The 12,270-nt window shown below is 58.0% G+C and overlaps 1 protein-coding gene across 10 annotated transcripts in view; it reads left to right on the top strand.

Moving 5' to 3' along the window:
* ELFN1 (extracellular leucine rich repeat and fibronectin type III domain containing 1) overlaps positions 1–11,291 on the top strand; it is a 73,004-nt gene extending 61,713 nt beyond the window's left edge. For 6 of the 10 annotated variants that reach the window (XM_025416057.3, XM_049111207.1, XM_025416059.3 and 3 more), the window contains exon 3: positions 2,366–11,291. In XM_025416057.3, the coding sequence (XP_025271842.1) occupies positions 2,655–5,129 (2,475 nt within the window). In that variant the 5' untranslated portion in view covers positions 2,366–2,654 and the 3' untranslated portion in view covers positions 5,130–11,291. Of the gene's footprint in view, positions 1–1,733; positions 2,126–2,365 lie in introns of all 10 variants that reach the window. The other 4 variants (XR_007411181.1, XR_007411179.1, XR_007411180.1 and 1 more) reach the window with 4 other exon arrangements.
* Positions 11,292–12,270: the final 979 nt, after the last annotated feature.

Here is a 12,270-nt window from a genome sequence, read left to right as displayed (position 1 = left end):
ACCAGCCAGCAGGGTCACACCCGACTCCTAGCATATCCCTCCACCTGAGGCCAGGTGAGGTGAGAGAAGACTCCCATCCCCCATAGGCCTGGCTCCCCCGCAGCCCAGAAGTGAGAGCAAGACACCTGCCAGGCCAGAGGGAGCAGCGGGGTGGAGACATGCCCCGTCCTCAGGGCCAGGGTCCAGCGCTGCCCCGCTCAGTACACACAGGCCACTCTGGTGGAGTCGAGACCGGTCCCTAGAACCACGTGCCACTCACAGGTGCCACATTCCCGGACCATCACACTGGGATGCAGTGGTGAGGGCTGGGCTGGCGGGTCTCACAGATGCTGGCACACCACGTGTGCATGCTTCGACAGAGCCGTGTTCACTAGAGGTACATGTGTCCACATGCACTAACATGGTTCCCAACACGTGTCGATACATATTCACCCTCGCACATGCAGACCTGTGTGTGCACCCAGGACAGAGCCCAGCACACGTGTGCAAGCCCACACGCCCACAAACCCGCATGTACTTGCAGCTCTCTGGAGCCCCCAGGTCAGCCCAGCAGCGGCACAGCCGCCACCACGGTGCCGAGTGGCCCTGGGAGGGGGGCAGGGAGAGGCTGGTAGCCAGGGGGCCCCTATCCCTCCTCCGCAGGCGCCTGCCTGTGATAAGGCTTCTTCAGGCCCTGTAATCCTCCTTAACTTGACTTTGGGTTATTTTGAGCAAGAGATTAAAGGTGATTACAATCAGCATTGCTGAGGCGCCACACTTCCTAGACAGGCCTGCTCCACGCACCTGCTTCCGGAGGCAGGAGCCAGACTGACCCACACTTCCCTCACCTGCCACCCTTTGCCTTAGAGGCACTTGCTCGTTGGGGGGAACGGGTCCCCTGGTGGAGGCGCCGGCCGTGCGGGCACGTGGTGCAGGCGGGCAGGTGTTGCATGACGGTGATGCGCTCTGTGCTCCCCACAGGACAGTGGATGGGCAGTCAGAAGCCAGGCCGTGCAGGGACCCCAGCATCCCCCGAACAGGCTTCCTCCCTTGGGCGGGGAGGTGACCCAGACCTGCCCCATCCTACCCTTGGAGCCACTTGCGAGTGGGCCCAGAGAGACCCAGTGCTTTGCGGGGCATCGCACAGCATCGGGGCCCACCCCGTCTGATCTCTATCTGTCCCCTCTCTGCAAATCAGAAATAGACTCTTCCCCAGGAGCCAGATCAAAATGGTGCTCTATGAAGTTTCCAAAGGGGAAGAAAATCCATTTCACATCATTATATTTTGTTCCCTAATTTAAGCTGCCTCAGTACAGACTAGTTGCGAACGTCAATATCCGTGAAATACACTCAGCTGGCTGCCGGCCAGGCCACAGAGCAGTTGCAGAGGCCACTATAAATCCAAATATTAACAAGGAAACACACGCCGGTTCGTCTGTCCTGCGGGAGATCTACGAGGGGCAGAGGGTGGGTCCCGCAGACTGGAGGTCCTCCTGCAGCTGGGGCAGGCATCCTCGGGGAGCTGCGTCCAGCCACATCTCCCTGCCCACGGCGCTCCCTGGCTGGACACGGGCGGGGGAGAGGGCCCAGCCTGGGGATGCCCAGGGGCCAGCGGGGCTGGGGGCGCCAGCACCTCACATCGTGTACTTGGGAGCTGGCTGGCAGGGCTGGGAGGGCTCGGTCCTCGCCTGAGCCTGGGCAGGGGTTTGGGGGGTGCCTGGAGGATTCCTGGCAGAGGTGCTCCTTCCTTCCAGGCCTTTCTGCCAAGATCTAGACACTGGAGGGGTGGTGACAGCCTCCAGTCCTCAGGGACCATCCAGCTGGCTAATTTGGGGACATGAGGACCAGAGAGGAGTGATGTGCCCCTGGTGAGAGGGCTCAGGCCCAGAACCTAGCCGTCCTCGGTGCCCAGCTGCCTCCCTGCACCTCCCTGCAGAGGAGCCTGAGGCGACCGGACCTGAGGGCTCTGGAAGGATTTGCATCCTGCCAGCTGAGGACCCTTGAGCCGGGGCTCAAAGCACCCTCTGCAGGCGGCCGTGAGTGCTCCCGGGAGAGGATGTCCTGTCTTCCATCACCTGAGGGGCCCTGAGCCAGGCACACGGTTCTTGGTTCCCGGAGCCACCATCACTTTGAGCTGGGCCAAGCGGTGAGGTTTTGTCCACTCCGAGAGGAACGGAGGTAGGGCCCAGGGAGGGCTTAGGACTGGGGCTTCTCTCCACTGTCCTTCCTCAAGCACAACCCCTACTGAGCACCTCAGTCACCCTGCTTCATCCCAGCATCCCACGGGCTCCCCAAATGCGCCTCCTTGTTTGACCGGGAAGCTCGGCTGGGCCTGGCGCGGGGCCACAGCATCTCCTGACTGCTTTCCTTTTCTGTCTTGCCACAGGACCACGGAGCTGGAGGCGCAAGGTGAAGCTGTCGGGACGCTCAGGCCGATGGGGGAGGAAGCCAGGGCCTCGACAGGACGCGGGCAGATGATCAGGGGCGTCTGGCAGTGAGGGAGGCGGCCCGCTCCCAGCACCCGCGCCACGCCACCATGCGGTCTGGGACAGGACGCCCCTGAGAGCGCACGCACCCTCCCCTCCCACCCCTCGGTCCCTCTGGGGGCTGCCGCCCAGCCTCCCACCCAGTCCCCCTGGGCAGGCAAAGCGGGGTCTCCCGCGAAGGCGGTCCCCATGGCCGGGTGCCGGTGGGGCGTGCTGTGGGTGTGCATGGCGGCGGCCACCCTGCTGCACGCGGGCGGGCTGGCCCACGGCGACTGCTGGCTGATTGAGGGCGACAAGGGCTTCGTGTGGCTGGCCATCTGCAGCCAGAACCAGCCGCCGTATGAGGCCATCCCGCAGCAGATCAACAACACCATTGTGGACCTGCGGCTCAACGAGAACCGCATCCGCAGCGTGCAGTACGCCTCACTGAGCCGCTTCGGCAACCTCACGTACCTCAACCTCACCAAGAACGAGATCGCCTACATCGAGGACGGAGCCTTCTCGGGCCAGTTCAACCTGCAGGTGCTACAGCTGGGTTACAACCGGCTGCGCAACCTGACGGAGGGCGTGCTGCGTGGGCTGAGCAAGCTGGAGTACCTGTACCTGCAGGCCAACCTCATCGAGGTGGTCACGCCCAGCGCCTTCTGGGAGTGCCCCAACATCATCAACATCGACCTGTCCATGAACCGCATCCAGCGGCTGCACAGCGCCACCTTCGCCGGCCTGGCCAAGCTGTCCGTGTGCGAGCTCTACAGCAACCCGTTCTACTGCTCGTGCGAGCTCCTGGGCTTCCTGCGCTGGCTGGCGGCCTTCACCAACGCCACGCAGACCTATGACCGCATGCAGTGCGAGTCGCCGCCGCTCTACTCCGGCTACTTCCTCCTGGGCCAGGGCCGCCACGGCCAGCGCAGCATCCTCAGCAAGCTGCAGTCCGTGTGCACCGACGGATCCTACGTGGCCGAGCCGCACCCGGTGCCTGGACGTCTGCCCCCTGGCCGCTCGCCACCCCCGCCGCCACCGCCACCACCGCCAGAGCCCAGTGAGGCCCCGTGTGCCGATGACGAATGCTTCTCCGGCGACGGCACCACGCCGCTGGTGGCACTGCCCACACTGGCCCCCCAGGCCGAGGCGCGGCCACTCATGAAGGTGAAGCAGCTGACCCAGAACTCCGCCACCATCATGGTGCAGCTGCCCAGCCCGTTCACCCGCATGTACACTCTGGAGCACTTCAACAACAGCCGCTCATCCACCGTGTCCAGGCTGACCAAGCCGCAGGAGGAGATCCGCCTCACCAACCTGTACACGCTCACCAACTACACCTACTGTGTGGTGTCCACCAGCTCCGGGCTGCACCACAACCACACCTGCCTTACCATCGGCCTGCCCAAGCCGCCCAGCCCGCCGGGCCCCGTGCCTAGCCCGTCCACGGCCACCCACTACATCATGACCATCCTGGGGTGTCTCTTCGGCATGGTGCTGGTGCTCGGTGCCGTCTACTACTGCCTGCGTCGGCGGAGGCGCCAGGAGGAGAAGCACAAGAAGGCGGCTGCGGCCGGCAGCCTGAAGAAAACCATCATCGAGCTCAAGTACGGGCCCGAGATGGAGGCACCCGGCCTGGCCCCACTGTCCCAGGGCCCGCTGCTGGGCCCCGAGGCAGTGACCCGCATCCCATACTTGCCAGCGACCGCCAGCGAGGTGGAGCAGTACAAGCTGGTGGAGAGTGGCGAGACGCCCAAGGCCAGCAAGGGCAACTACATGGAGGTACGCACGGGTGACCAGGCGGAGCGCAGGGACTGCGAGCTGGGCCGGCCCGGCCCCGACAGCCAGAGCTCGGTGGCCGAAATCTCCACCATCGCCAAGGAGGTGGACAAGGTCAACCAGATCATCAACAACTGCATCGATGCGCTCAAGTCTGAGGCCACCTCCTTCCAGGGCGGCAAGTCCGGGGCCGTGTCCGCGGCCGAGCCGCAGCTGGTGCTGCTGTCGGAGCCGCTGGCCGGCAAGCACGGCTTCCTGTCCCCGGTCTACAAGGACGCCTTCGGCCACGGCCTGCAGCGGCACCATAGCGTGGAGGCGGCCACCGGCCCACCGCGCGCCAGCACCTCGTCCAGCGGCTCCGTGCGCAGCCCGCGAGCCTTCCGCGCCGAGGCCACCGGCACGCACAAGGCCGCCGCCACTGAGGCCAAGTACATCGAGAAGAGCTCACCCGCGACCGACGCCATCCTCACTGTGACGCCCGCGGCCGCTGTGCTGCGGGCTGAGGCCGAGAAGGGCCGCCACTACGGCGAGCACCGGCACTCGTACCCCGGCTCCCACCCCGCCGAGCCGCCCGCGCCCCCCGCACCCCCGCCCCATGATAGCCTGGGTGGCCGCAAGGCCTCCATCCTGGAGCCGCTGACCCGGCCGCGCCCCCGTGACCTGGCCTACTCACAGCTGTCCCCGCAGTACCACAACCTGAGCTACTCTTCCAGCCCCGAGTACACCTGCAGGGCCTCCCAGAGCATCTGGGAGCGCTTCAGACTGAGCCGCCGGCGGCACAAGGACGACGAGGAGTTCATGGCGGCCGGCCACGCCCTGCGCAAGAAGGTTCAGTTCGCCAAAGACGAGGACCTACACGACATCCTGGACTACTGGAAGGGCGTGTCGGCGCAGCACAAGTCCTGAGCCCGCGGCCGGCGCCCGCCCCGCACCTTCCCCGGAACTCGTGACGCCCACGGGACCAAAAAGGACACAAGACCCACTGCAGCTATTCGTAACCCAGAGACTCCCACGCAATGCCACACACACACACACACACACACACGTGCACACATGCACAGAGACGCACGCACACGTGCATACACATGTGCCCACATACACATGTGTGCACCCGTGCAGACGCACAGACATGCGCACATGCACATACACGTGCACACACAGACACAAACACGCTTATAGACATGCGTGTGCACACAGACATGCACACAGCCAGTGTGGAAGCCTGGGACCCGCAGAGAGAGTGGGGAGGGGGCGACGCTGCCAGTCACAACACAAGATGAGCCGCGGCCTCCACACACACACTGGGTGCGCGCACGCACACACACACACACACACACACACACACACACACACCAGGGACTTGAGAAAACTGTGTTTGGGGTTGGGGGTGGGGGAGGGGACTTTTTTTTCATTATCTTTCCTCTATGATTCTTCTCTGCCTTCTTTATCTTCCTCTCTGTCTTTATTTTCTTCCTTTTTTAAAAGAAAAAAAATAATAAAAGTAAAGTTCTCTTAAAGACATAAAATACCAGATGTGGGAGGTGTGGCCACGTGGCCGCCGGGCTCCCCTCCACGATTGCCTCGTCCTGGTTTGCTGTGGATTTTCTCCTCAGTCCATCATTTTGCTGCCAACTCCGGAGGCCACCAGAGGGGCAGAGCGAATGCAGGCAGTCCGGTGGCCCCCGGGACCTTCCTGGAGCCCTGCAGGGCGTGAGGGGCGTGGGGAGGGCTGTGGCTGGAAGGGGCGTGGGCTGGGAGCATGTGCTCCATCCCCGTCCCCGCTGTACACTGTCGTCGTCTCATTGTACAGAAAAATATTTCTATATTTGCAATGTTTGCTGTAAAACGAGAAAGAGACTATGTCTACTAAAAAAAAAAAAAAATCTGCAAAGGGAAAAACCCAAATGCTTGTACTGGGTTTTTACTATGGGATTTAGAGAAAGATTTGGGGTGCTTTTATATGCTGTTTAGTGGTAGTTTTATTGATTTTGGCCTTGGGTCGGGGCTGGGGTTACAAGTAGGGTCACCACTGAGCCCTCCTCCCAGGAGAATAGGAGTGACCCCTGGAGACCACGAGCAGGGCCGTGATGGGAGGGGGACCTGAGATTCCGCATCGGGCTGGAGCACGTGTGGAGGCTGTGCAGACGGGGCAGGAGGGAGCTAGGGCCATGTGTCTGAGGTGCGTGTGCCCAGGCTGGAAGCCGCGTGGGCGTGAGTGGACAGCCAGAGGTGACCGGTGACCGGGGTGGCTTTGCAGGTGAGTGGGAGCAAGCGGAAGAGGGTGGGAGGGTGAGTCAGCGTCGGGGTGAGCCAGCCTCTGAGCCCCATAGCTGGACCCATGGACTGCTGCACACGCACCCCACCCTCCCTGGTGTGAGTGGGCGAGTGAGTCAAGTGCATGTATGAGCCCCATCAGACTATTCACGTGCCAAAGAAAAGTCCCTCTCCATGGCTGGCGCCAGTGCTGCTTGCCACCGAGGCCACGGGCTCCCTCCTGCCTGACCCTCAGGAGCCAGAGCAGGGCCCTCGTGCCCAGCCCCAGCCCTGGGTCCCACAGAGCCACCTTCTCGCAGGGGGAAGAGAGAGGAGGCTCCCTCTCCCAGCCCTGGGGCTGCCCTACCCCCATCTCCCCACCACCACTGGCCTGGCGACCCAGGCCTTCCCTGCTCTTTCTTTAAAATCTTTTTTTTTTTTATTTTTATTTATTTATGATAGTCACAGAGACAGAGAGAGAGGCAGAGACACAGGCAGAGGGAGAAGCAGGCTCCATGCACCGGGAGCCCGACGTGGGATTCGATCCCGGGTCTCCAGGATCGCGCCCTGGGCCAAAGGCAGGCGCCAAACCGCTGCACCACCCAGGGATCCCATTCCCTGCTCTTTCTTAGGCCCCTGCCCCACCCTCTCTGCCAAGCGCAAACCCAGACTAAACTAACAAAGACCCAATAAGGCATGAAGGGGTGATGCTGGAACTAGACCCCAGAGGCAATGGGGGCCCCGGGAGACATCGGGGCAGGGAGCAGAGATAGAAGCAGGTTTTCAGGGTCTGGCAGGTCAGCAGGAAAGGACGCAGGGCTGGGAACAGCCATGAGACCAGCAGCCTCTGCTTGTATACCTCCAGTGATAGGGAGGTCACCCCTCTCTAAATAGCTGTTTCTAGGTCCCTCCCTGAGATGGAGGGGAAACCAGTGGCTTCCCACAGGGCCTGGCTCCGATTCCCCTGCCTCAGGGGCCATATAGCACTGTGGACAGGGCCAGTCTGCCTCCCACCTGGTCCTGACCTCTGTGCTCAACGACCCCATTAGTGTTCTGCAAACGAGGCTCACGTGGGTGGGCCCTGACTGGCCCTGCTCCAACTGGGCCCCTCCAAAGTGGGTTATCTCTGGGGACTCTGTAGGCCTCCTCCTTACTGCCTGCCCCCATAGGCCCCAGGCTGCCCCAGCCCTGGGTAGCTCCTCACTCTCTGCCAGGAGTCCTGGGAGGACAGCCCAGGGAAGCCTGGTGACTGGAGTGTGGGACCAGGGTAGTGGGGGCAGGAATGGACAAAGAGTGGGGAGATCCACAGAGGGGCCTGCCTGGCCCAAGATCACAGAGTAACGTGGGACAGTCCTGGCCAGGGGACAGAGTGGAGCCAGGCCTCAGCCAGATGCTCGCTGTCACTGAGAAGATAAAATTGGCTATTTATAGGGAATTAGAAAACAACTGGCACAAAATGGAGGTGCGTGCCCTGGGCAGGTAGGGCAGCTGGCCAGACAGGCCAGGTGTGAGAGGGACACGTCACCACCAAGAGCACTGCCACTGAGCAGGAGCCCAAGGGGAGGGGGCAGCCAAGAAGCCCATTCCAGAAGCTCAGACCTCCCCAGGAACACCCAGGGCCAGACAGAGGTGGCCATATGTCCACTGCCAGGCCGATGCCAGGCCGATCCCCAGATGCATGTGTCACCATGCCCTTGTTTGAAAGAGGTCATAGTGGAGTCGACAAGATTAGACAGCATGGGAGGAGACACCTAATGTGTGCAGAGCTCAGTGCCAAGCACTGTTGGAGCCCAGAGAGAGATCCAACCGTGCCCCCGGCCTTGAGGAGCTCATGGCCATCAAGGCACCCAACGCAGAGGCAGGTAACCCAACTCAGGGTGGCGCGAGACCCAGGAAGCCCAATGAAGCATGGGAACCCCTGCATGGGAAGAACCTGGAAGGCTTCCTGAAAGGGGTAAGAGAACCACAGTGAGGAAAGGGTGGAGGCTACCAAATCAAGAGAGCTCAGCGTCCTCGTGGGCTCAGGACTGAGCTCTGAGTGCAGAATAAAGACCTGCAAGCTGAGCTCTGCCCTGTGTCTGGGATCAGGGCTTGGTGTCCCCGAGGCAGCCTCAAAGGGCAGCGCTTGGTTGGTCGGGTGATGGAGTTCAGAGGCCAAAACCGGAGGCTCAAGCCCAGGTTCTTTTTTTTTTTTTTTTTTTAAGATTTTATTTATTCATTCATGAGAGACACAGAGAGCAAGAGAGGCAGAGACACAGGCAGAGGGAGAAGCAGGGTCCATGCAGGGAGCCTGTCGCAGGACTCAATTCCTGGACTCCAGGATCATGACCTGAGCCAAAGGGAGGCGCTTAACCGCCGAGCCACCCAGGTGTCTCACAAACCCAGGTTCTGCCTCTCATGACCGTGTGACCACACCAAGTCATCTGTGCATCCAGCAGGAATGCTGACACCTGCCCCTCCTCTACCATGCTGGGTCCCTGCAAAGGGCAAATGGCACATGGGGCCCTACTAGTCGCATACCAGTTCTCCCCAGGCACAACAGCGCCGCATTGCAAAGCAGCATTATTGCATCACACACCTGGGTGGTTGGCTAGGTGGTTCTGCTGACCGCGGTCAGCTCACCTGTGGACCTGGGGGTGGCTGGTGGGGACAGGGTGGCAAATGACATGGACACGGCAGGGAGAGCTGAAGAATTAGCTTCATCTGAGAACAGTGGCCAAGTGTGTGGCCAGGCACCATTGTTCTCCCTCACCAGGGCAGACCTCAGAGCAGAGACAGCAGCATGTCCAAGGCAGGTATTCCCGAGGTTCCATTCATTCTTTCGTTCAACATACAATTACAGGGCGCCTACTGTGTACGACGTGCTAGATATGGCAATGAGACCTGTCCCCTCCTTTGAGAGTGAATCAGTCACAGTCCTAACAGGAAAGAGGTGACACTCCACAATAGAATAAATCAGGGGGTGTCTACGAAGGGACAATTTCTGGGGAGAGGGTGGAGGGGACCTGCACAAGATACCAGTAGCCACTATGGAAGCACAGGGTGGCCCATGGGGATGAAGGAGAAGCCAAGGGATGAAGACTTGTGCAGAGACCCGCCAGGGACCTGGGGAGGGGCCTCCAGTGGAGGACCACCAGCCTGAGGTGACACCGTGGGAGGGAACACGGGCATGTGTCCACCTCACCTTTCTCTCTCCTGTGCGGCTCCCCCTTGGCCAAGTGGCCAGGAAACCAGGATGAAGAGAGCCCAGGGATGGAGTCCATGCAGGTCTGCCATGGAGGGAGCAGGGAAGGATGCAGGGGAAGGAGGGGGTGAATGAGAGAGGTGACCACTGACCTGCCAGCCCAGCAGCAGTGACGAGGTGCCAGGGAGGACAGAGGAGACTGTCACTGCTCTCACGGTTGAGGGAGACTTCTCAGGGAAGCCAAGACTTCAAAGGACAAACAGGAGGTAGGCTCCGGACCTCATGCGTCCCTGAGGGACAGGAAGGTGCCGCTGGGGCTCAGCAGCTGGGGCTGGGGCCGCTGGGACCAGGCAGGTTGGCTGAGCCAGGATGGGATGGCATAAAGCAATGAGAGTCAGGCTGTGGGCAGTGGGGGGCCATTGATGGCATTTTCTAGAATAACAACCTCTACTGATTTTTTTTCTTATCTCAAAAGTAATCCTTTTATTACATAAACTTTAGAAAATAACCATAAAGAAGCAAAGAACAATCACCATCTCGCCACCCCAAGATAAGCCACGAGTCACGGTTTGGTATGTGTCTTTCTAGTTCCTCTTCTCTACAAATGCAGCAGGCCCGGGGTTTGCACACCATCACCAATTGTGCTGAGAAGCATTCCCTTGCTTTCTGTAAAGCGTGCCTCCCTCTGGAGCCTCTGTCCTCCTCGAGAGTGTAAAGGGCGTGGCTCAGAGAGATGGGAGCCATGCCAGGATGTTTGCAGGGTCTAGTAGAGACGATGATATGTGCAGGAGAGAGGGATTGCCGATCGTGGTTCAGTAAGAAGGAATGAGGCTTATTGCTTAATGGGGTGGATGGTCTTCACTAGCACCATGGACAGTTCACCCATCTGCCAGGGGTGAATATGGGGTGGGGGCTTGAGGGAGGTCTCCTTTGCTCACACCACACATCCATAGCACCTCTCCTCACTCCACTGCATGGCCTTCTTGTTTTACTTTTTGGGAGTTTTGTGGGGGTTTTTTTTGTATTTCAATTTTTCAATATGAAACGATTATAGGGCGATCGGAAGTAGTACATCGTCTCCCAGCTCCCCCACTCCCCAGTGCTAATCTCTAACTGTAGTACAGCATCAAAACCAGGAAGGTGTTTTGTCCATGGGTACGATTATGTCCACCAGGCTACAGATCCGGTTCTGTATTAATTCAGCATTAACCAGCTTTCTCATGCACTCATGTGCGTGTGTGGTCTGCAAATTTCTCCCGTTGTATATGGATTTGTGTAATCACCACCACGGTCAAGATACAGAACTACTCCTATAGTTCTCTCCCACAGGTGGCCTCCAACTCCATCCCTGTCCCCTGGCACCACTAATCTGTTCATTTCTGTCATTTTTAGAATGTTATATAAATGGGATCATACACTATGTAACCGTTGGATATTGGTTCTTTCACTGAGCATAAGGCCTTTGAGATCCATCCGGTTCACGCATGTATTTGGTATGTTCCTTCTTATTGCTGAGTAGTATTCCATTGTATAGATGATATGCAAAGTTTGTTTGACCGTTCACCTACTGGAGGATACTTGGGTTGTTTCCAATTTGGGGCTATTACAAATAAAGCTGCTATGAAAATCTGTGTATGGGTTTTGGTGTGAACTGAAATTTTCATTTCTCTGGGATAAATGTTCAGGAGTGCAATTGCCTGGCTGACTGGGAAGTGCCTGGTTCCCGTGAGGAACTGGTCACCTGTTTTCCAGAGTGGCTGTGTCACTTTATGCTTTCATTTCGATTCCCGAGATATAATTTCTCCACACCCTCGCCAACAGTTGGTATTATTGTTATTTTAAAATTTTTTATTTTGGTTGTTCTAATAATAGATAGTAACATCTCATTGTGGTTTTATTATTTTTAAAAATATATATTTTTTTATTTATTTGAGAGAGAGCGCACAGGAGAGCATAAATGGGAGTGGGGGCAGGGGCAAAGGGAGAGGGATAAGCAGACTCCTCGCTAAACAGGGAGCCCAATATGGGGCTCGATCCCAGGACCCCGGGATCACTACCCTGGGATCACGACCCGAGTAGGAGGCAGATGCTTAACCAACTGAGCCACACAGGCACCCCTCATTGTGGTTTTAATTCACATGTCCCTGATGTCATGTTGTTGAACATCTTCTTATGTGTTTAGTTGCCATTAGTATCTCTTCCTTGAAGAAATACTTCCTGATCTTTGACCCATCTTATGAATTTTCTGTTTGTTTTCACTGCTGAGTTTTGAGAGTTCTTTGCACTTTCTTGAAGATTTCTGTCAAATATGTGGTTTGCAACTATTTTTTTTCCCATCTGTAACTTGTCTTTTCCTCCTCTTCACAGGGTCACCCATCACACAAAAGTTTTAAATTTTTTGAAATTATTTATTGATTCTTAAAAATTTTTATGCTTTTGGTGTCCTACTTAAGAACTCTTGCCTGAATATGTTCTCTGGGTCCTGAATATGTTCTCTGTTTTTTTTTTAGAGTATTCATAGTTTTATTTTTTTTACTGTAAACCCATAGCCTATTTTCAACTAACATTTATATAAGATATGAAGTTTAAGCCAAAGTTCCTTTGGTGGGT

This window comes from Canis lupus, chromosome 6 (assembly GCF_003254725.2).
Source record: "Canis lupus dingo isolate Sandy chromosome 6, ASM325472v2, whole genome shotgun sequence".
NCBI lineage: Eukaryota > Metazoa > Chordata > Mammalia > Carnivora > Canidae > Canis > Canis lupus.
This window is presented reverse-complemented; position numbering and strand designations above follow the sequence as displayed.